The sequence below is a fragment of the Trachypithecus francoisi genome, unplaced genomic scaffold (assembly GCF_009764315.1).
Source record: "Trachypithecus francoisi isolate TF-2019V2 unplaced genomic scaffold, Tfra_2.0 Lachesis_group10, whole genome shotgun sequence".
Classification (NCBI taxonomy): domain Eukaryota; kingdom Metazoa; phylum Chordata; class Mammalia; order Primates; family Cercopithecidae; genus Trachypithecus; species Trachypithecus francoisi.
The window spans coordinates 42,809,913-42,835,274 of record NW_022681455.1 but is presented as its reverse complement, the minus strand read 5'-3'; the positions used below and the strand labels follow the sequence as shown (position 1 = coordinate 42,835,274).

The following is a 25,362-nucleotide window of genomic DNA, read 5'->3' as shown; positions in this document are numbered from 1 at the left end:
AATAAACACATGAAAAGATGCTCAACTTCCCTGTTATTAGAGTAATGCAAATTAAATTAAGGTACTAAAAGACTGCTCATATTAAAGTGTTGATAAAGTTGCAGGGCACTCTTCGTGTATACACTGCTAGTCAGAGTGTAAATTGAAGACTTTTCTTGGGAAGGCAATTAGGAGTTATGTATCAAAATGTAATACAAGCTTTCATTCTGATCCAGCTAATCGTCAGACACTTTCACAGTCAAAGATACACTTGCTAATGCTGTATGTACAAGGATGTTCAATATTTGTTTATAAGAGAAAATCTGTAAGTTATGTATTACACTTACAGGGAAGAGGTTAGATACCTTACAGTACATGACTACAGGAACGTGAAAAAGGGCCTGGCGCCATAGCTCAGGTCAGTAATCTCAGTATTTTGGGAGGTCGAGGCGGGCTCGATCATCTGAAGTCAGGAGTTTGAGACCAGCCTGGTCAACATGGCGAAACCCCATGTCTACTAAAAATACAAAAATTAGCCGGGTGCGGTGGTGGGGTGCCTATAATCCCAGCTACTTGGGAGGCTGAGGCAGAAGAACTGCCTGGATCCAGGAGGCAGAGGTTGCAGTGGGCCAAGATCATGCTACTGCACTTGAGTCTCACTTTGTCGCCCAGGCTGAAGTGAAAAAGGATGAAGTATGCCTATATGTACTGACAAAGTGTATTATGTAAAAACTAAAAAAACACAATAAAAACAACAAAACCCCTGCAAAGACACAAATACATGGAAACATTACATTATTTAATTTTAAAAAAGGTTATAGAATAGTAAATATAAAATGAACTCATTTTTTGTTATAAGTATGTGTTCCAAGTATACAAAAAAATTTAGAAAGATATACATCCAAACATAATAGAAATCATCTGAGTGGTTGGATTATAGGTAATATTTTTTCTTTGTGTTTTTCCATATTTTTTCTAAAAGCAAGTATTGGCTTTATAACCAACAAAAAATAAAAACACTATCTTCAAAATTTTATAGTGGGTTAAAAAAATGAATACATTGTCATTGGGGTAGGAAGTAAAGAAAAAACAGGCTTCAGAAACTGCCTCAATATCTTTAAGGGTATAAACCAGTTTATTGACTGGGGAAGACGGTGGACACTGGAGAAAGCGGCATTGAGAGGCTATCCCACAATTTAGAGTGCACATTCAAATAAAAACAAAGAAAGCAGTTTTAAGAAACTACAATGCATTTACTTAGATCACTGCTGAGGTTAATTTTTACTATTTGAAACCATCAGCTATGAACACCTATTCTGAATATGATGAAAACCCTCACAATGTCACTTTACGTTGCTGAGTACAGGGTGAGATCAGAAAAGTGAAATGTCAGTGAGAGATCTAATTCAGAGCTATAATTTGAAAATGTCTGTCACTCTCTGAAAGCTGCAACTTCATTCTCAGTTGCATCAAAGAAAACACTCTAAGAAAAATGAATGTACTGGAAAAGTAAAAAAGAATGTGAAATAATAGGAAGTAAACTCACTTGAAATGGGCAACTGCTTCAATTACACTCTCCATGCCAGTCTCCTTGTTCTCCTAAAGGTACAGGACACAAGTGTGTTTCATGTTAATAATAACTACTAGCACTCTGAGCACTGCGTTTTATCTCATTGACCCTCATAACAACCTAAGGTAGATACACCTTATCTCCATTTTCACAGACAAGGATTCCATAGCAAACACAATGATTTATACAAAACTAGACACACTTACTTGGTAAGCTGATGTTCATTCAAATTGATGTATTATTTTTAAATACATAAAATAGATAAAACTTTATGATTTTTAAAAAGTCACTACCATATGGAATCAAGGTAAGAGCTTTCTAAAATAATTAAACACAAACTATATAAAACATTTTTAAAAATTTATGTAAAATACTTCTGGTATTTTATGAAACAGTTGCACTAATTTCTTGTCTATTTTCAGTACAACAGCACTTCCCAAATCATATCTCATTCACGACAAGATATTAATAGGAGTTCTGTGAATAAATAATTCTTTAAAATGTTTGGGAAATGCAGTTACAATCACTTTATTTTTTATTTTTCTGAGATGCAGTCTTGCATTGTTACCCAGGCTGGAGTGCAATGGTGTGATCTTGGCTCACTGCAAACTCCGCCTTCCAGGTTCAAGCAATTCTCCTGCCTCAGCCTACCAAGTAGCTGGGATTACAGGCACCTGCCACCACACCTGGCTAATTTTTTTATTTTTATTTTTTTTTAGTAGAGATGGGGTTTCACTATGTTGGCCAGGCTGGTCTTGAACTCCTGACTTTGTGATTTGCCCACCTTGGTCTCCCAAAGTGTTGGGATTACAGGCGTGAGCCACTGTGCCCAGCTGACAATCACCTTATATAAGGCTTAAACCACTTTAAAAATGCCTTTTTGAAATTTTATTGTTCCTTAAAGTTTAGGCTAAATTATAACTGCTTCCTAATTGAACATCTTGGGATTCACTTCCTGCATTAAAGTGGTACAAGTAATTTTTATCTTGACTAGCTATTTAGTGACATTAAGAAATTATTCATCATTTGGCCAGACGTGGTGGTGTGCGCCTATAATCCTAGCTGCCTGGGAGACTGAGGCATGAGAATCGCTTGAAGTCGGGAGGCAGGGGTTGTAGTAAGCCAAGATCGTGCCATTGCACTCCAGCCTGGGCGACACAGCCAGACTCTGTCTCTCTCTCTCTATATATTTATTTAGAGAGATAGATACATAAATTATTGTTTTTAAAAGTGTGAAAATATAAAGATAGGGTTTTTTTAAGAGTCCTCATTTTCTAGATCAGTTTTTCAACCTCAGCATGACTGACATTCAGATCAGGTTATGTTGTAGGGGGGTTGTCCTGGGTATTGCAGGATGTTTAGCAGTATCCCTGGTCTCTACCCACTAGATACCAGTAGCACCCCACACCCCATCCTGAGTAGTGACATTCAGAGATGTCCCCTGGGGGGCAAAATTGTCCTCAGTTGAGGAATCACTGTTTTAGATACATATAGTCCTATTTATAGATGAAATGGTAAATCCAATATTCTCTAGGAAATAATACAGTGGGGCACAGAGGTTAGTGGTTGGGGTATAGATGAAACCAGACTGGCCTCTGTTGAAGCCGGTGATGGGTTTGTTAAACTACATTTTTAAATATCTATAGATGTTTGAAATATTTATAATACAAAGTTTAAAAGTATTACTGTGCAACAAAGATAAGACAGGTTGAAATCTCAGAAAAATAAATGTTAAGGTTGAAAGTTTTGATCTATGTTTCAAATTAGGGCAAACATTTTGAAAAGCCTCAATGAAAATAAAGTCCCTTCTCAATTATAAGGGTTGAGTTTCTGAAAAGCCCCATGGCTGAAATATAGGTTGCTGGGGAACTTATCACCCCTGGAAGGAAAAACAGTTACAATTTAACCTATGAATGTCTTTGTCACTATTATTTTACATTCACTAAAATGAAACAAGGGCTCATCATTAAGAAGACGCTCTGGAGGCCAAAAAGGAAAAAGCTTAGGAAAACATTATTTATTCTACTCAACATAGGTGAGTAGGTACTTCTGACTCCCTTCCTCAATACACTAGGTTATAAAGCATTATCCATACCCATAGTAACTTTGTACTAAAGACTCTATAATGATCTCTTTCTATGGGGTACAAACATTAGTTCTGAGGTTTGGGCTTACTTTTTGTTTAGTGCCCTTATCTTCTTCAAGGCTTTATTGGAAAAGAAAAGATTCTATTACTATTCTTTTTTTTTTTTTTGAGTCAGAGTCTTGCTCTGTCACCCAGGCTAGAGTCCAGTGGCGCCATCTTGGCTCACTGCAAGCTCCACCTCCCAGGTTCATGCCATTCTCCTGCCTCAACCTCCCGAGTAGCTGGGACTACAGGCGCCTGCCACCACGCCTGGCTAATTTTTTTGTATTTTTAGTAGAGACGGGGTTTCATTGTGTTAGCCAGGATGGTCCCTATCTCCTGACCTCGTGATCCACCCACCTCGGCCTCCCAAAGTGCTGGGATTACAGGCATGAGCCACCGCGCCTGGCCTACTATTCTGTTTTCTACTCCTATGCTCTTCTAATTATTTATAATAAGAGTGACTGGAATTATACACATCCCATGATAGTAGATTTTACAATTATAAGAAAGGTATATAGAAGTAAACCTATAGCTTCCAGACTGATAGGGAAAAGTTTCTACAGTTTTCTTTTTAGAAATGTAGGTACTTACATCTTCAGGTAAAGACTTTACCAATTCACTATGAGCCATAGGCTTGATACTCAACTGATGGATAATCTCTCGCTTGATTTCCTCTGTAGCATTTACCTGTCCAACTCCAGGACTAAATCTCTCTCCTGTCAAAAATGAAAAAGTATATATACATACATTTAACATAATCACAATACTTTTGTGATATATACTTACAATTCATGCAGCATGTTATATTTCTCTAAGTCTGTCTGAGCAATGGGAAAGTAAGGACTGTTCTGGCAATAAGCCAGGGAGAGAGCAGCTCCTGACCATGCTTCTGTGTCTCAGACCCAACACATGAGGGCAGGCTTTAGGCAGTGGAGAGAGCTCTTGTTGCCGAAGAATGGGATCAGAAATGTGGGAAGGGATTAAATGTGGTCAAGGAAACTGCATTTACCCCATTCTCCTTGTGGCAGCAAGGAGGGAGAGCCTTCCTTTCCCCTTCTATCTAGTGGCAAACAAAATATCAACTTTGGAGACCTTCTTCATTGGTATAATTTCCTGACAGTAGCCAGGATTCTCTGCTCTGTGGACTACGGGGGGTCTAAAACAGTAGTAAAGGACTGAAAATATAGGTAATAAGGAAAGAAATCCACATCTATTAGCCGTAGGTCTCCTTTAGCTTGGAATTATTGTATCTGAAGTCAAGAAGATACTTTTGTACCACAAACCCATGGAGAGAAACATAGTTAAGATATAAATCAAGAGTAAATAGATTTTTAATATCCTATTCCTTGCTTGCTAAATTCTCCTGTCCCCCAATCCCCCCGCCACCACCTTGCAACATACAGCCTTCCAGTTTATTCTGCTTCAGTAGTTGTATTTTCTCCTTCTTCCAAAGCACTGTTACTTTCAATATTACAGTAACCAGAGGGGAGAAAAAGAGAAATATTCCAATTCTCTTCCCCTAAGACTGAGTATCCTCTCAAAACAAGGGAAACACAGGCCAGAAATTCCAAACTATTTGCTACTATAAACGTCAGTGCAATTTATTAAATGCCTCAATTTAAACTTACCAACAAGCATTATAATGAGGTATAGCATTTCTTCTATTAGAGTATTGTTCTGCTGAACAACATCCTATAACGAGTGAGGGAAGATAAAGTTCAGAGATAAGAATAGGCATATTGTATAATCTCAAAGGATTAACACATCCAAAAAGGAGGAAAGATACTTCTTTAGCAATGTGTTGTGGTTTCATAAAACACGTTCTTACCTTATGGGTAATCTCAGAACTAAATCTTTTTCCATAGTCTGGAGTACTGAAAATCTGATAAAGTTCAAAGCGGCTGAGCATGATCATCAGGAAATGATTTGGATCCATCATGGAGACACCTGTCTTTTTTTTTTTTTTTTTTTTTAACGTTTGAGATAAAGGAAAAGAGGAAGGTCAAAGGGGCCACTATTGAAACAATTAGAGATAGTTTGGCTTGCACAAGAGAAAGCAGTTTACCAATCCTAAAAGGTTCACCAATCCCAACAAAAGATGAAAACTCATTTAACCTCAATCCCTACTTGTGGTAGCAGACAAGTGTGGAAAGGAATCTAAATTGGTAAAACAAAATACAAACACACAAGCCCCAAACCTAAGCCCATCCAGCACAGTAATACGGACTATGAGTTCTCTTTCCTTCTAATGCTTTGAAATAATTGTATTCCTATGAATTCAGTGCCAAAATTTTATTTTGGCATTCACTGATCACTGTTTGAACTCGGAAATGTGGCAGATTAATTAACCTTCTAGTATTTTAAAAATATCGATCATATTAAGTTATTATCAAGATCTCCTAACCTATTTTTTTCTGGTAAGCATTATACTAACTGAAGTGACAGCTTTTAAATATTAGTTTCAATTCTCTTTTAATTCCATTTGTATAAATTATAAATCAACCTAGATTTTGTTCTGAACTAATGCTTTTTTGAAATACACTTTTTTTTTACTTTATTTATGAAGTCTCACTCTGTCGCCCAGGTTGGAGTCCAGCAGAGTGATCTCAGCTCATTGCAACCTCTGCCTCCCAGGTTTAAGTGATTCTCCTGCCTCGGCCTCCCAAGTAGCTGGGACTACAGGCGCATGACACTGCGCCAGGCTAATTTTTGTAATTTTAGTAGAGACAGGGTTTCGCCATGTTGGCCAGGCTGGACTCAAACTCCTGACCTCAGGTGATCCACCCGCCTCAGCCTCCCAAAAGGCTGGGATTACAGGTGTGAGCCTCCGCACCCGGCCAGCTTTATTTTTCTATAATGACTAAATCCATTCAGCAGTAACAGAGAACAACTACTATGTGACAAGCACTATGCAAGGCCAAAGGGACAAAAAAAGAAACAAGATATAACTGCCATGGTTTGGTGAGGTGGGGGTAGGATGCTGAAGAGTAAACAGTAATCACAATCCAGGTTGTGATTGCTATGGCAGGGTTAAATACCATGCTAGGGTCCTCACAAAAGGGACATGTAGCCAAGTTTTAGTGTGTCAGGGAAGGCATCCTGGAGGAAGTAATGCTAAAGTAAACACAAAGACAAGCAGGAAAATAAGTTAGCTAGGTAAATGGAAAAGGAAGGGGTGGGTAACTTAGGGAGGAAAAGAAATATGCAGAGTTTAAGATGTATGAGAATATGGCAAATTCAGGGAACTTCAATGTACTTTAAGTATCGCAGTCCTTGAAAATTAGTTTAAGGGGTTTAAACTAAGAGGTTTAACATTAGTTAAAGAACCAGAGGACAAGGAAGAAAGGATGGCTTTCAGGTAAATGACTTTAGCAACTAGTTAGACTGTGGAACAATTCACCAAGGTAGGGAACTGAAGACAGGAAGAAGGTATGGAGGAAATATGAGGAGTTATTTTGAACACATTTAATCTGAAGTGTGTCTAGGAAATACAGATGGAAATGATCTAACAGCTGTTAGCCATGTGAGTTTGGAGGTTAGGAGATAGGGCTAGGCTGGAGTTATAGATTTGGGAGTGATCAACAAGTGACTCAATTCTATGGAAATAACAAGAAGCAAAGACTCCCCACAACCTTTAAGTTCAATGCTTTTAATTCATTACCTGAAGCATTACTATATCCTTGTCAAACATCTCGCGTCTGCATTTCACATTATGGTAGTAATAAATCTAAAAAAATAAGTAATTATATTGAGTAAATAGTTTTTATTGGTTCAGGCTCTCTCTCCCCCAATCCTTTCCCAAAAGCACAAGTTTGTACAAGAATGTGTGCATGTGTGTGATGTGGTTTTTCTAACAACTATCTTAGTATAGATTAATTAATTACAGATTTTCACATTACAGTGGTCATGATATGGTTCACATTTTGCAGCTAACTTGCTGGGTCTCTGAATAAAGTAAAAGGTTGTGGTCTCAGGAAGGTTAGGAGCTACCAAAAACAGGAGAAAAAAAAATCTGTTCACAGCTATACCACCCCAAATGTGCCAGATCTTGTCTGATCTTCAAAAAAAAAAAAAAAAAAAATTCATTCCAAGCCTATGTGAGGTGTATAAAAAGTCAAACCTCAACTTTACAGCTATATTAAAAGGACTTTATCTTTTAATTCAATTTAATTTAAATAGATAAAATCTGGATTTTTGTTTTTTAATATCCAACTTTGTTCTAAAAAATTATTTCAAGTAAAAATCATGACCACTGTTGTTCATTTCTACTTTTTATATTATTTCTTGACAAACTATGAATAAAAGTTTTAAGAAACTTTTGTTTTATCATTAATCTTTTCAAACAATTTTAATATAGTTCCTCAGCTTTCACTAAGTCCACTGAAAATTACAACCTTCACAGAAGCCAAGAATGGAACGAAAACTCTTCATAGAATTAGAACACTTACCTGGTTTACTAGAGAGAACCCATTTCTTCTCCACATTCCAGCATGTACTTGGGCACATAAAACGAGACATCTAAGAGGGTGTTCTATCAACATGGGTGGGCTAAGCTCACTCTATATATACAAAAAATAAACAGAAAACAAAAAAACCACACACATAAAATCAGTTCTAGAAAGAAGTTTGGTCGACAGGGATAAGCGCTTTTATAAAACACAATATAAATTATTATTATTATTATCATTTTGAGACAGAGTCTTACTGTCACCCAGGGGGTAGTGCAGTGGTGCGATCCCGGTCTCCCAGGTTCAAGAGATTCTCTCGCCCCAGGCTCCCAAGTAGCTGGGATTACAGGCATGAGCAAACATGCCTGGCCAATTTTTGTATTTTTAGTAGAGATGGGGACTTGCCATGTTGGCTAGGTTGGTCTTAAACTCCTGACCTCAGGTGATCCATCCACCTCAGCCTCCCAAAGTGCTGCGATTACAGGTGTGGACCACTGTGCCCGGCCTTATTTATTTTAATTAAGATATGTTTGTGTGATGGTCAGTTTTATGTATCAACTTAGCAAGGCTATGGTATACCATTTATGGTCAACATCAATCTAATGTTGCTATGAAGGTATTTTTTACACATGATTAACATTTAAATCATAGACTGGCTGGGCATGGTGGCTCATGCCTGTAATCCCAGCACTTCGGGAGGCTGAGGCAGGTGGATCACCTGAGATCAGGGGTTCGAGACCAGTCTGGGCAACATGGTGAAACCCTGTCTCTACTAAAAATACAAAAATTAGCTGGGAGTGGTGGCAGGTGCCTGTATTCCCAGCTTCTCAGGAGGCTGAGGCAGAAGAATCCCTTGAACCAAGGAGGCAGAGGTTGCAGTAAGCCAAGATCGTGCCACTGCATTCCAGCCTGGGTGACAGAGTGAGACTCTGTCTAAAAAAAAAACAAAAGCAAAAACAAAAAAACCAAAAAAACACATCGTAGACTCTGAGCAAAGCAGATTACCCTCCAAACATGGGTGGGCTTCATCAATTCAGTTGAAGGCCTTGAGAAAGGACTGACATCCCCCATGGAAGAAGAAATTCTGCCTTATAACAGCCACTATACTCAAGAATGCAACATCAACTCTTCCCTGGGTCTCTCCAGTCTGCTAGGCTCCCCTGAAGATTTCAGACTTGCCAGATTTCAGCCCCCGTAATTTCATGAGCCAGTTCCTTACAACAAATCTCTCTCTCCCTCTCCCTCTGTGTGTGTGTGTAAGTATGTATATGCGCGTGCACGCGCGCGCACACACACACACACACACACACACACACACAAATATCTTACTGGTTCTGTTCCTCTGGAGAACCCAAACTAAAAATGTGTTTCAAAGTGATTTCAAATACAAGGAACATAATAAATAGGTATTCACTTTTAAATGTTAGCACCACTTACTAGAGGTAGGAGCTCTGGAAATTTATATGCCACTTCACTTTTGCTTAATAATACATGTAAACCTGCATGAAAGAAACAAAAAACAGTATTTCTATCAGTAAAAATCATTTAGGAAAAATACCCTAAATATTCACTCAACTTTACATCTGACTTCTTTTCTCTTTACGAACCTATCAAATTACCAATTAAGATATAAAATGAACTATATTCATAAGAGGCTTATTATTATTATTATTGCTTTTCTGAGATGGAGTCTCACTCTGTCGCCCAGCTGGAGTGCAGTGGCACGATCTCGGCTCACTGCAAGCTCTGCCTCTCAGATTCACACCATTCTCCTGCCTCAGCCTCCCGAGGAGCTGGGACCACAGGCGCCCGCCCCCACGCCCGGCTAACAGAGGCTTTTTAATGCTTCTCATGAATCTGTTATCAAAGGTACACTTAGAACTAGTCTTAGTTGTATGTACTAATATACACTGATGACATTTTAAAAGCTATCAAAACAATTTATATATACATTACGCCAGCTTTAAGAGTTGTATTTCACTGGGCCATGGAGTTTGTTCCCATTTAAAGTAGAGCAGTGAGAGATCCTTCTAGCCACTGAATGGAGAAACTGGCCCTGGCCAGAATCATGGTCCTCACTGATACTGACCTTTGAATTAAGTTCCCCAGAACTTCCGATTTAGGATCAAAGCCTCCTTAGTTTCTAACCTCAAGGGATCCTGGCTGACTGCAACCTCCGCCTCCCAGGTTCAAGCGATTCTCCTGCCTTGGCCTCCCAAGCAGAGCAGCTGGGACTACAGGCACACTCCACCATGCCCAGTTAATTTTTTTAGTTTTAGTAGAGACGGGGTTTTGCCATGTTGGCCGGGCTGGTCTCGAACTCCTGATCTCAGGTGATCTGCTGGCCTCGGCCTCCCAAAGTGCTGGGATTATAGGCATGAGCCACCATGCCTGGCCTTCAGTTCATTCTGAATGTGTTCTGTTTATGCTATTGCTTAAACAGAGGACACCCTTTAAAGTCTTATCAATATATACTAGCCACTTACTCAAGCCTGGTTTGAGGCTTTCTTCATCTAGGAAAACTTGCACTACTAATGCCATTCTAATAGCTTATTCTCAACATTTACTGCTCAAACTCCATTAGCACTTGCTTCAAACTGTCCAAGAACTGTTTAGGTTTACTTAGATTTCCAATTAGATTATAAGCAGTTAGGCTAAGGTTTATCAAATATAAGAAAATGAATACTCAAAAATATTCACACAACAGCTTTGAGGGAAGCAAAAACCTAGGCAGAAATTAGTACATTTTTAGAGTATCGACTTTTTTCACTGTAGGTAACTATCAGCATTAGCTTCCTCCCATAAAATTAGATTTTTTTTTTTTTTTTTTTTGAGACAGAGTCTCAGTCAGATTTTTAAAGGCAGAAGAGATCAGTGGCTCAGTTGGAGACAGGACTCACTACTCACTTTCTTGCTTTTTTTTTTAATCGCATGTGCAGGGGATGCCGCACTGCGCCTGTGTGCTACTTCCCCATGCATGCCTCACTTTCTTGCCTTCTATCCAGTACTTTTCCACAACACCATGCCATCAATTGCTTGTGTTGAGGATCGACAGTTTAGTTGCTCAAAACACTTATAACAAAACTGGGCCTGAATAAGTTATAGAAATAAGAGAGATTTCTTCTTACGATCATGATTTCATTCTAGGTAATGGTCTATTGTACCATTTTAATATTCATATGTCTAGGAATAACAACTTTATAAGCCTCAAAGTAAGTAATTATCTTAAATTACCATGACTTCAATAATATACCCACGGCAAGGGTCTATCAGTGGGATAATGTGATAGGTCTCAGAACAATGAAAAAAAATGCCTTCAGAATGAAAGAGGAATCATTACTACTGATCCCATGTACATTAAAAGGATAACAAAGGAATATTAATAACTCTAGGCCCACAAATCTGGTAACTTAGATGAAATGGATCAATTCCTTGAAAGACACAAACTACCAAAACTCACACAAGGAGAAACAGATAACCTAAACAGGCCCATATTTATTAAAGAAATTGAGTCAGTAATTAGTAACCTTCCAAAAACTAAAGCATCAGATGAGATGACTTCACTGGTGAATCCTGTCAAACATTTAAGGAAGAAATGAAACAAACTCTCTATAATCTCCTCCAGAAAAAAACAAAACAAAACAAAAAACACACCCTCACATCACATTAAGCTACTGAGCCACAAACTTAACATAAACTACATATTTTACAATGAGTAAAAATACCTTCAAAATTTCTTTCTGTTCTTTGAGTTAAAATGGAACTAAAGAAAACAACAGTGTGTGAGCAAGATAAGAATACCTAGAATCAAGAAATATGAAAGCTGTACTGAAATGAGTCTGCAGAGATGGATAAGTACATATTTAAAGACTTTGGCCACGTAAGATGGCAGCTTCAGACATTCCAGCAATTAATTACAAGTGGCTTATAAATCAACTACTTGAAATTAAAAGAATTATCACCCCATTATGGCCCTGTTCTTGACCTGTTGCATAAAAGGCTATCAATAAATACACGAAACAGCTCAGAGGGAGAGAAAAAAAGCAGAGAAAACGTAGGGTGGCTTCAAGTGATTAGCAATTGCTTAAATGACAGATTAATTTGAATGTTAACACAGACTGTGAAGCTGGATTCGGTGAAATGATAAAACGTGTGGTATCTGTAGTTAAGTCTAAAGAAGTACTACGGTGTAACAGCTATAAACATGGCCTTTGGTGCCAAACTTCCTCATAATGCCAATGATTCTTTCTTGTTGTGTGACTTACTAAGCAAGTCACTCTCTATGCCTCTGTCTTCCCATCTGTGAAGGAAGCTTAATAGTAATACCTACTTCACAGGACGATGTGATGATTGGATAAGTTAATGATGTAGAAATCATAGAATAACGTCTGGCACAAAGTATTCACAGATATTAACCACAAACAACAATTTAAAAGATAATTTTAGGGTTTTATTTTAGGGGAAACGCTTTACCTGCAAGTAAGCGAGAAACTGGGAGATGAATGCTAACTTTTTCTTGGGAAACACAGTATCTGATAGTTTCCACTGAATGTCCACAAATGCTTAGTGTGATAGGTTGTTCACCATCAGTGTAACCACCATGACACTGCATCAGTACAGCGAGACATTTCTTGTAAGCTTCAATTAACACTTTTTCCTAAAAAAGAGGGTTTTTCTGTAAGCTACTCAAAAGGTTGAGTTTCTACAACATTGAATAAGCACCTCAAATTCAATGAGTAAGTACCTCAAATAACAATATGGGCAAAACCAAACTCAATTCTCCCTCCCAAACTTGGTCCCTCTTCCAATGTCCGCCATCTCAGTGAATGATACATTTACCCATATAGTACAGAAATCTAGAAGTTATTCCAGTACCCTCCTTTCCCCCATTCCCCATTGTCCAATCTATTACCAAGCTGGTAACTTCATCTTCTAAGTTTCTCTCAAAACTTGCTACTTTTCTGTATCTCTAGTAACTCTAAGGCATTGCCAAGCATCTCTCTATTAAATTCCTGCTTTGACTCTTGCTCCCTTCATCCATTCTCCATACAGAGCAATTTTAAAAAAACATGTAAATTGAATCATGTCACTGTATGGAGAATGAATAAAGGAGGCAAGAGTTGAAGCAGGGAATTTAATAGAGAGACGGTAATCTCTGAACGCTTCCCACTTCGATTCAAATAAAATGCAGGCTGAGTGTGGTGGCTCACGCCTGTAATTCCAAAACTTCGGGAGGCCGAGGCAAGCAGATCACTTGAGCCCAGGAATTCAAGACCAGCCTGGGCAACGTGGCGAAACCATGTCTCTACAAAAAATAGAAAAATTAGCCAGGTGTGGTGGTGAGAGCCTGTTGTCCCAGTTACTCGGGAAGCTGAGGTGGGAGGATCACCTAAGCCTGGGGAGGTCGAGGCTGCAGTGAGCCAAGATTGCACCACTGCACTCTAGCCTGGGCAACAGAGTGAGCCGTGTCTCAAAAAAAAGAAAAAAAAAAAAGAATTATATTAAAAACTTCTTTACATGGCCAAGGCCCTGAAAAATTACTCCTGTGCCCAAATCTCTGTTCTCTACTTCTATGCTCCAACCACAGACCTTTCAATAGCTCCTAGGACTACCCTAGTCCCTGTCATCACAGACTATAATGCAGCTGTCTTCCCAGTCACGAATATCATTTACTCTTTGTTCCACTAACTTTTACACATTGTTCAGACCTTACAGAAACCTTCCCTAACCTCATAACGTATACAGGCTCTCATCTAGACTTTATCGCCAAGGAAGGCCAAAATAATTTTAAGACCTAGGACAAATGTACCAATAATAAAATTTTATTTTTGAATAAATTTACAAACTACCATTTTTATATTCTCAAAGTCTAGAAGGGATTATGAAAAAAACAAAACAAAACAAAGATAGTTACTTTAGGAAGAGACAATTTGGATTATTTCCTTCTCTATTTTTCAAGTTTTTCCTAAGGTTGTAGAATTTTAAAATTTTACTGAGTTTATAGGTGGAGAAGGAAAATACGCTGTTTAATGAACTAAGTATCACCACTATTTTCTCTAGGTCTCCTTGAAATTTACTTAGGATTCTGCTTATTCCTCCCTCTTCCACTTTCCTCCTATCTCCCGCACCTAGAAGAAACTCACATCTGAAGCACACCAGTCCTGCATCATTGAAATGACATGTGTTAATTTCATTTGTAGTGTGAAGGCTGCTTCCCACTCTGGTTCCATTTCAATATGTTGTCCTACTTGACGTGTAATTGGATCCATTCCCTTAAAGGAAGTGAAAAAATTATATATGAATGAAAATTATAGTTGTTCTTTTACATGGAAACCTAAGAAGTAATGTAGAAGAAATATATATTGATTATAAAAACATAGAAGGTATAAGTTTTAACAGGAAACTTTAAGTACTATGAAAAGTAATAGCTTTTAAAATTATGTGTTTATATAACATTCTCTAAAATATAAATTTAAAAATCCCAACAAATGCATTATTTCAGAGGTATCTTCCAAGATCTGTTTTAGGCAATAAAATACTTCAATATTTCACTGCAATAATCCTTCCTTTTTAGCTCTATTGTCTATAGAAAAAATTGTTAAAAGAAATGTGACAAGCTTTTAAAATGTTATTGAATTTATAACTGTATTTTTAATATATTAAAGTTTAAATATTATGTCCTAATATGCAATTAAAAGTTTTCATAGAGCCTGAAAGAAGGCAAAACAATAAATAGCTTTTAATTAAAATTACTGTTCAGAAACTAGCCTATTCTAGTATGTCAGAACTTATTAAATAATAGAGAATACAGAATACTTCAAGTATCAAAAATGACCAAAGTAGCTACTGTTTTTATAGATACATGAAAAACATAGTAGTATTATAACAAATTAAACACCCATGAACTACCACCCAACCTAGGAACTAGAATGATAAGTCAGGCCAGACATGGTGGCCCAGGCCTGTAATCCCAGCACCTTTGGTAGGCCAAGGTGGGTGGATCACTTGAGGTCAGGAATTCAAGACCAGCCTGGCCAACATGGCGAAACCCTGTCTCTACTAACAATACAAAATTAGCCGGGTGTGGTGGCATGCACCTGTAATCCCAGCTACTCAGGAGGCTGAGGCAGAAGAATCACGAGGCAGATGTTGCAGTGAGCCAAGATCCCACCACTGCACTCTCGCCTGGGTGACAGAGCAAGACTACACCTCCAAAATAAATAAAAATGAATTAAAATAAATAAAAGTAAAAATGATAAGTCAACTTTGGTCATTCCTTTTCTTAAGAAAGCCAGGTGGCTACTAAATAAATCATAATAGTACTTGCTCAGATTTTTAGAGACGTCACCTATCTTCTTACAGTTATAACTGGTTAAATATACCTGTTCGTTTCTACTTCTAGATTCTGTTTTGTATATAGGGATGTTTCCTAAAAAGAGAATTAAACAGGGGAAAAAGGTCTACACTGTATTATATAAATATCACACGAAGGAGAGAAAAAGAAACATGGAAACATTAAAAAGCAAAATCAAAAATGACTAGTTTCTCAAATAACCTGACTATACTTCCAAGAAAGCATATTAAAAAAATAAACTTGTAACCTCTAAAGAAAGAACATTAGTGGAAACCAAAGAAATACAAAGTGGCTGGCGCAGTGGCTCATGCCCGTAATCCCAGCACATTGGGAGGCTGAGGCAGGCGGACCACTTGAGGTCAGGAGTTTGAGATCAGCCTGGACAACAGGGTGAAACCCTGCCTCTACTAAAAATACAAAAAATAGCTGGGCATGGTGGCAGGTGCCTGTAATCCCAGCTACTAAGAAAGCTGAGGTCAGAGAATCACTTGAATCCAGGAGGTGGAGGTTGCAGTGAGTCAAGATTGTGCCATTGTACTCCAGCCTGGGCAACAGAGAAACTCTGTATCAAAAAACAAAACAAAACAAAACAAAAGAAACCCCAAAACTGGCCAGGTGCGGTGGCTCATGCCTGTAATCCCAGCACTCTGGGAGGTTGAGGTGGGTGGATCACTTGAGGTCAGGAGTTCGAGACCAGCCTGGACAACTTGGTGAAACCCCGTTTCTATTAAAAATACAAAAAATTGGCCGGGCGCAGTGGCTCATGCCTGTAATCCCAGCACTTTGGGAGGCCAAGGCGGGTGGATCACGAGGTCAGGAGATCGAGACCATCCTGGCTAACAAGGTGAAACTCCGTCTCTACTAAAAATAAAAAAAGAAATTAGCCAGGCATGGTGGTAGGCATCTGTGGTCCCAGCTACTTGGGAGGCTGAGGCAGGACAATGGCGTGAACCAGGGAAGTGGAGTTTGCAGTGAGCCGAGACTGAGCAACTGCACTCCAGCCTGGGTGACAGGGCGAGACTCCGTCTCAAAAAAAAAAAAAAGTAGTCTCAAAACAAACAAACAAAAAACCAATAAATTAGCTGGTGTGGTGGTGTATACCTGTAATCTCAGCTATTTGAGAGGCTGAGGCAGGATATTCACTTGAACTCTGGAGGTGGAGATTACAGTGAGCTGAGGTTGTGCCACTGCACTCCAGTCTGGGTGACAGAGTGAGACTCCATCTCATAAACAAAACAAAACAGAACAACCAACACAGAAAAAACCCAAGAGCAGTAGATGGCAGAATCTTTGCTGGGATCTCCTTTGCTCCATATCTTTCTAAGAATCTCCAATTAAAGAGGAGCTTCCTGGTCCGAATTGCAGCCAACCAAATTGATCTTTTGGAAATGTGCACAAAATGAAAAGATGCACAGACAGAAAGCTGTTCATTTCAGCGAACAACAACAACAACAAAAACAAAGAAGCCGGGCCTGGGCCTGTGCCTGTGCCTCTAGTCCCAAGCAACTTAGGAGGCTGAGGCAGGAGAACTGCCAGAGCCCAGGAGTTCAAAGGTATAGTACACTCTGGTTGTGTCTATGACTAGCCACTATACTCCACCCTGGGCAACACAGGGAGACCCCTATCTCGTAAAAAAAATAAAAAATAAAAATAAAACAAAAAGAGAAAAGAGGAAAAAAAAAAAGGAAAAAGAAAAGTGTAATAGTTTTTACATACCTGCATACATTTTAGTAATTCCAAAAAGGCATCAAACCCTTCTAGGAACTTCTGCCTCAGCTCATCTGACCATTCAGTTGGTTTGCTAATTAACACATACCTGAACAAGATAAAAGTGACAGTGGCAATTAACATAAACATCGACTTTCTATAAATTGCGATAGGTTTAATAATTAAGCGAAAACTTACTTGAGATCTAAAATAAGGCTCTGTACTCTCCTAAATTTGAAGGCTTGTAAAGCAGTGTATCGTTCAAACTGAAATCTGCCATGGGCATCTCGATGTCTCAAATGATCCATAAAAGTCTTAATGATAATGCTCATCAAGTTTTCTTCTGTGATGAGCATTCGAGCCTAAAAACAAAGTTTATCAGAGTGCATGGTAATCAAAAACTACATACTAAGAAAACTAAAAAAAGTCACCAACATTGTTTAGCTCCGTCAGTTTAAACCTTTTTTAACACAACTATATATCATAAATGTATTACTGTGTATTTCTAAATAACAATTACTTACTCCAATTGCCACGTGTATGAAGCAACAATTATACCAGATGCCAGAAAGATGTTAGAAGACAGTTCCAAGGCTCATTATTCAAAGATAATTCAGGGTGGGGGCTCTGAATCAGGCTGCAAATTGTCCTTAACTGAGACATTTAGACACCTACAATGGTATGGTATAATTATTCTAGGATCCAGAGGTTTATGCATAGATTCTCTAGAACTCAGTATGAAGCAATATTTTCTCTTAATTTCCTTAGTTGAGATTTATTTTTTGTTTCTTTGTGTCTGTGTGTGTGTGTATACATATTTTATTTTGAATAAGAAAATATATGTAAATGATACTAAATGCAATAGGGAAAAGTAAGTCAGTAAGTCTCCTAGCTCCTGAGGTCTTCTTTCTAAAGGCAAACCCTGTTAATAGTAGCTCCTTGCATATTCTTGAAGAGATGGTATGGGTATATGTATTTTATATACATATAATTACAGAGCTTGTGTTTTTATATATGTATAAAATTATAGAGTATATACTATATAACACACACATATATAAAATGCATAAATACATAAAGTGTATGTTAAGTATACACAAGTATATATAATTATATCTATCTCTTTCCCACAAAGGATAGCATATTATACTGTTTTGTACATTTTTTTACCTACAAATTACATACATTGTTCATACAAACGTCCGTCATTCTTTTTAACCAGGTCTACTTTTGTATCAGATTTAATTTAGCCAGGCTTTCACTGGTCAGACATTTGGGTTGTTTCCAGTGTTACGCTATTAAAAAAGATGTTGCAACAAATATCCACTGTGTATAGTTGTAGGAATATTTATAGAATAATTTCCTACAAGTGGAAGTAATCGGTTAAAGAGCATGCACATAATAAATTTTAATGATATCACCAAATTGTTCCCACAAAAAGGCTTAACAATTTCTATTTCTACCTACAATGTGGGCCATGCCCTTTCATAACCTCCATAACACAATATAACTTCAAACATTTTGCTCTTTGCCATTTTGATGGTGTTAATCTGCCCTAATAGAGTCAGAAAGTCTAATGTTACTTTGAATACTTAATTTTTTACTCTGATACAAAAGATCATGGATCCTCCCCCTGACCTTTTCCAGCCTCAATAGCTAATCTCCCCTAGGATTCTAGAGTGTTATTGATACTGGGTGACAACTTAAACAGGTCTCACATAAGTCAAGATCAGGTAATTAGCAACAGAAAAAGTTTCATCAAAAAGTAGAACGAGGCCAGGTGCGGTAGCTCACGTCTGTAACGCCAGCACTTTGGGAGGCTGAGGCAGGCGGATTATTTGAGCCCAAGAGTTCGAGACCAGCCTGGGCAACACAGTGAAACCCTGTCTCCATAAAAAATAAAACAATTAGCTGGGTGTGGTGGCATGTACCTGTATTCCCAGCTACCCAGGAGGCTGAGGTGGGAAAATCACCGGCGCCTGGGAGGTCAAGGCTGCAGTGAGCCATGATCACACCACTCCAGCCTGCATGACAGAGTGAGACCCTGTCTCAAAAACAAAAAACAAAAAAACCCCAAATAAGTAGGAACAAAAATGCAGAAGACAGAAGTCTAAGAATATACTAAAAATGTATTCTAATATAGATGTTAAATTCTAAAGTCAGTAGACAAGTAGAAAATCTATACAGTTAAATATACCTTTGAAAACTTCAGGACTTAAAGCAGGCAGTAAAAGGAAGTTTGGTGGAGAGACAACTTAATATTGTTAGAATGTAAACCTCCACGAATCAAGGCACTTATTAGCATTTTTAGTTTCAGGTGAATGTTAACAGAGATGGTTCACATACTGCACACTTCCAGATTGGATTTTAATTGTCTTTATGGGGTGTCGAAAAAAAAAATAGGCTGGGTGCAGTGGTTTATGCCTGTTATCCCAGCAAGCGAGGCCGAGGTGGGTGGATTACCTAAGGTCAGGAGTTCAAGACCAGCTTGGCCAACATGGTGAAACCCTGTCTCTACTAAAAAACACAAAGATTAGCTGGGCATGGTGGTGGGATCCTGGAATCCCAGCTACTCGGGAGGCTGAGGCAGAACTGCTTGAACCCAGGAGGCAGAGGTTGCAGTGAGCCAAGATCATGCCATTGTACTCCAGCCTGGATGACAGAGCAAGACTCTCTCAATTAAACAAATAATAATAATAAAATAGGGCCGGGCGCGGTGGCTCAAGCCTGTAATTCCAGCACTTTGGGAGGCCGAGACGGGTGGATCACGAGGTCAGGAGATCGAGACCATCCTGGCTAACACGGTGAAACCCCGTCTCTACTAAAAAATACAAAAATCTAGCCGGGCGAGGTGGCGGGCACCTGTAGTCCCAGCTACTCCGGAGGCTGAGGCAGGAGAACGGCGGGAACCCAGGAGGCGGAGCTGGCAGTGAGCTGAGATCCAGCCACTGCACTCCAGCCTGGGTGACAGAGCGAGACTCCGTCTCAAAAAAATAAAAAAAATAAAAAAAATAAATAAATAAAATAAATAATAATAGGGTGGTTCATTACTATGACGACGACGACTACTACTACTACTAGTACTACTACTACTACTAGGGTGGTTCATTACTAATGTTCTATTAAAACAGGGAAGTAGCTGGCCACAGTGGCTCATGTCTATAGTTCCAGCTACTTGTGAGGCTGAGATTGAGGACTGCTTGAGCTCAGGATTTCGTGGCCAGCCTGGGCAACAAGAAAGCCTTGACTCTTTTTTTTTTTTTGAGATGGAGTCTTGCTTTGTCGCCCAGGCTGGAGTGCAGTGACGGGATCTCAGCTCATTGCAAGCTCCGCCTCCCGGGTTTACGCCATTCTCCTGCCTCAGCCTCCCGAGTAGCTGGGACTACAGGTGCCTGCCACCTCGCCCGGCTAATTTTTTTGTATTTTTTTTTTTTTTTTTAGTAGAGACGGGGTTTCACCGTGTTAGCCAGGATGGTCTCGATCTCCTGATCTCGTGATCCGCCCGTCTCGGCTTCCCAAAGTGCTGGGATTACAGGCTTGAGCCACCGCGCCCGGCCGGCCTTGACTCTTAAAAACAAACAAAAACCCAAAAAAACAAACCAAAACAAAAACCAGCGGAGTTATTCAGGCATTTCTACTTCTAAAAGATAACAAAAGAAGCATATTTTTCAAAGTTACAAAGAGAAAAGAAAAATAAAAGACCTTAGGTTCTCAGCTTTATCACCTTATGCCAGGAAATTATTGCTAACCTTTCAAAGTAATTTTCAACTTAAATACCAGACATTATTTGGTATTTATTCTTGGCATATATTTCTTGTACTTAACACCCTAAAACATTATTATTATTATTTTTTTGAGACAGAGTTTTGCTTTGTCACCTAGGCTGGAGTGCAGTGGCATAATTTTGGATCACTGCAACCTCCTCCTCCAGGGTTCAAGTGATCCTCCCACCTCAGTCTCCTAAGTAGCTAGGATTACAGGTGTGTGCCACCACGCCTGGCTAATTTTTAATATATATTTAGTAGAGACAGGGTTTCACCAAGTTGTCTAGGCTGGTCTTGAAGTCTTGACCTCAAGTGATCCGCCTGCCTTGGCCTCCGAAAGTGCTGGAATTACAGGTGTGCACCACCGTGCCTGGCCTTTCTTAATGTTTATGCCTACAATTCACTTTGCTTTAAAAAGCATTACCACTATCAGTCAGGCACAGTGGCTCATGCCTGTAATCTGAGCACTTTGGGAGGCTGAGGTGGGCCGATCACCTGAGGTCAGGAGTTCCAGACTAGCCTGACCAACGTCGTGAAATCCCCTCTCTACTAAAAATAAAAAAATTAGCCAGGTGTGGTGGTGGGCACCTATAATCCCAGTTACTCAGGAAGCTGAGGCTGGAGAATTGCTTGAACCCAGGAGGCGGAGGTTGCAGTGAGCCGAGATCGTGCCACTGCACTCCAGCCTGGGTGACAAGAGCGAAACTCTATCTCAAAACAAAAACAAAAACAAAACTATGACTTACTTATATTATAGTTTTTATTCATTTTATATGATTCATATTCAATTTTGTATTGCAAGGCTCATGACCCATTTAACAGCATATTCAAAATGGGCTAAATTCTCCTATAAGACTCTGAAAAACACAACTGAATAATAATCATCATCTATGCCTATACTTTTAAACTAAACATGCCATAGCATACAGGGATAATGCTGACTGAACACATATTTAATAAATGAGAACAACTATGATACTCATCACTTGAATTATAAGCACTGTTTTCTTTTCTTTTTTTCTTTTTGAGTCAGAGTCTCACTCTTGTCGCTCAGACTAGAGTGCAGTGGCATGATCTTGGCTCACTGCAACCTCCACCTCATGGGTTCAAGCAATTCTCCTGTCTCAGCCACCCGAGTAGCTAGGATTACCAGCATCTGCCACCATGCCCAGCTAATTTTTTGTATTTTTAGAAGAGACGAGGTTTCACCATGTTGGCCAGGTTGGTCTCAAACTCCTGACCTCAAGCGATCCTCCCACCTTTGCCTCCCAAAGTCCTGGGATTACAGGCATGAGCCATTGTGCCCAGCCAGTACTAAGTCTTGACCAAAGGTCTTGACTAAACTAAAAATAAAGACTGTGTTAATTGCAAGGTAATTGTGATTCAAAAGATACCGCTGCTATAAAACATTCCACTAATATCTAGGGCAAGTTATTTTTAACCAGGAGTGTGCATAATAATTAAGAGTTTTTTTTTTAAAAACTATGAGTACTCTTCTGCTTTCAGTCATGATGCAGTAGCTTGAGGCTGACCAACACTTCCACCAAGAACACCTAGAAAAGCTTAATAAAAGTAAAAAAAAAAAAGTTTGAAATCACTAGAGAGCTGCTGAGACAAGGACTCCAGGAGAGAAAACCAGGGAGAAAGGAACTGCACAAGGAGGTGAGCCAGCATTCTGCAGCTGCTTTTCCCTCAGCATTTGTCTGTTCTGGGAGTAGGGTAAGAGGGGATTAAAGATCCCAAGAAAAAACCAAAACTACCTTTGCAAAAACTGTAACAGTGAGAAAATTATGACAATTAAAGAGATCTGACCTAACTGACTTCATCTTGCCTTTAATCTCCAGAACTGCCCTTATTCATTCCCGGGTGCAGCTCAAACTAACTTTGGGAGGAATGTGGTTTACAGTTTAACTTTAAAACAAAGACTTTAAAGACTTTAAAACAAAGGCTGGGTATGGTGACTCATGCCTGTAATGCTAGTACTTTGGGAGGCTGGGGTGGGAGGATCATTTGAGCCCAGGAGTTCAAGACCAGCCCAGGCAACATAGCAAGACATTGTCTCTACTATAAATAAAAGCTAAAAAACTTAGCCAGGTGTAGTGGTGCACACTTGTAGTCCCAGATACGCAGGAGGCTGAGGCAGGAGGTTGGCTCGAACTTGGGCGGCCGAGGCTGCAGTGGGCCACAATGGCACCACTACACTCTAGTCTGGGCAACAAAGCGAGACCCTGACTCAAAAAACAAAACAAACTAAAAAAAAAACCAAAGATGGTAATGGCCTCTCCCTGAAACAAACTCCCTCTTTGCTTGGGAACCAGACTGTGTTTGTAAAATCAACAAATTAGCCACTAGATTAGAAATTATGGCTCAGAAGTCATGCAGCCAGAGGCCACAAAATCACTAACCTCCCCCACTTGCTCCTACAGACAACATTACTATTGTAAAACCTAAGATTGGTGTTTGAGGTATTTTTCAGGCCCTGCATTCTGAAGGACCTGCTGGAGACACCCAGACTGGTAAACTGGCTTATCTGGTCTTACGGCCCCCACCTAGGAACTGACTCAGCACAAGTGGACAGTCTCAACTCCCTGTGATTCCACCCTAGACCCAACCAAACAGCATCCCGGATTTCCTAGCACCCCCTGCCCAACAAACCATCTTTAAAAAAAAATCTAGGCTCTAAATTGTTGGAGTGGCTGATTTGAGTAATAATAAAGCTTTGGTCTCTCACTTAACCAGCTCTCTGTGTACGAAACTTTCTCCATTGCAATTCCCTCATCTTGATAAATCGGCTCTATCTGGGCAGCGAGCAAGATAACCCATTGTGTGGTTACAAAATCTGTACAGAACTGTCATTATTAGGGAGAAAAACTTGCTGAGACTATAGCCATCCCACGGTGTTAGAGAGGCCAGAATCCCAGTAAGAAAAAGAGCAGGGGGAACTGAGTTCAACGTTCTTCTAGTTTTTCCCTAAAGACATTTACAAAATTCTGAAGTTACATAAGGAAGCAACATTAGTGTTCAAGTTCCTATAGAGTGAAAGAACTCGAATTCTAGGGAAGAACTCCAGGCTCTCAACTGAGAACCCTTAGGGAGTTATGTGTCAGGGGTGGGGATAAAGTACAGGTAAGATTGAGTCTTGTAAAAACAACCTGGAGACATTTAAATCCTTGACTGGACTAAAGTGATCCACTTCACTCTATCTGCTGAAGAGAACTTGAATATTGTGGGCGGCAAGCCACCCAGGTGCTGAGGCAAGAGACCGAGGGCATGAGCTGTTCCAGTATAATAAAATATATAAAATAAGAATAGTTATACTAGATATAGATCATAGATATGATTATATATGAATATTGTTAATCATTAGTTTGTAGCAATTACTCTTTATTCCAGTATTATAATAATCCTCGCTCTACAACTATAACCTAGGGAAAAGCAGGCCATATGGAGATAGGAGCTGAAGGGACATAGTGAGAAGTGACCAAGGAGCTGAAGGGACATAGTGAGAAGTGACCAGAAGACAAGAGTGCAAGCCTTCTGTTATGCCCAGACAGGGCCACCAGAGGGCTCCTTGGTCTAGCGGTAGTGTCAGTGTCAAGGAGAACACCGGCTACTTAGCAGACCGGGAAAGGGAGTCTCCCTTTCCACAGGGGAGTTTAGAGAAGACTCTACTCCTCCACCTCTTGTGGAGTTTCCTGGAGGCCTAACCATCTCCTGTGATGCTGTGCCTCAGTGGTCACACTCCTAGTCCGCTTCTGTGTTCCATGCTGTATACCTGGCTCTGCCTTTTAGATAACAGTAGCAAAATTAGTGAAAGTACTAGAAGTCTCTGATGTGCAGAAATAATGGCATAAGCTGTCTCTCTCTCCCCCTCTCTGCCTCAGCTGCCAAACAGAGAAGGGCCCCTGTCCAGTGGACACGTGACCCACATGACCTTACCTATCACTGGAGATGACTCACACTCCTTACCCTGCCCCTTTTGCCTTGCATCCAATAAATTAACAGCGCAGCCAGGCATTCGGGGTCACAACCGGTCTCTGTGTCTTGGTGGTAGTGGGGTCCCCCGGGCCCAGCTGTCTTTTCTTTTATCTCTTTGTCTTGTGTCTTTATTTCTACAATCTCTTGTCTCCGCACACGGAGACGACCCACCGACCTGTGGGGCTGGTCCCTACACAATATGCCACTCCAAAATATGCCACTTTGGCATAAGGATTATTTTGAGCAAAGGCAACTGATGATAGGAGACACAAGAAAAGCTGTAAAAACAGAGCATACATTTCCCTTCTGTAAAGTGTCCTCTCACTTTCCAGGAAGGCAAGGGGCATCCTTTATTACCTAAGTTCATCTGAACTTGCAAAACAAACCTTTCTAAACGACCCTCATTTGCCGTATAACAAGATGCTTACATGGAA

General features: G+C 39.6%; 1 protein-coding gene across 5 annotated transcripts in view; it reads right to left on the bottom strand.

The window, feature by feature from the left end:
* UBR2 (ubiquitin protein ligase E3 component n-recognin 2) overlaps positions 1-25,362 on the bottom strand; it is a 134,649-nt gene that overhangs the window by 46,056 nt on the left and 63,231 nt on the right. For 4 of the 5 annotated variants that reach the window (XM_033217183.1, XM_033217182.1, XM_033217181.1 and 1 more), the window contains 11 exons: positions 17,385-17,548; positions 17,196-17,295; positions 14,269-14,397; positions 12,599-12,782; positions 9,563-9,624; positions 8,126-8,236; positions 7,339-7,404; positions 5,506-5,628; positions 5,306-5,369; positions 4,269-4,393; positions 1,526-1,578 (listed from right to left, as the gene is read on the bottom strand). In XM_033217183.1, the coding sequence (XP_033073074.1) occupies positions 1,526-1,578; positions 4,269-4,393; positions 5,306-5,369; positions 5,506-5,628; positions 7,339-7,404; positions 8,126-8,236; positions 9,563-9,624; positions 12,599-12,782; positions 14,269-14,397; positions 17,196-17,295; positions 17,385-17,548 (1,181 nt within the window). Of the gene's footprint in view, positions 1-1,525; positions 1,579-4,268; positions 4,394-5,305; positions 5,370-5,505; positions 5,629-7,338; positions 7,405-8,125; positions 8,237-9,562; positions 9,625-12,598; positions 12,783-14,268; positions 14,398-17,195; positions 17,296-17,384; positions 17,549-25,362 lie in introns of those variants that run through there. The other variant, XR_004438729.1, reaches the window with a different exon arrangement.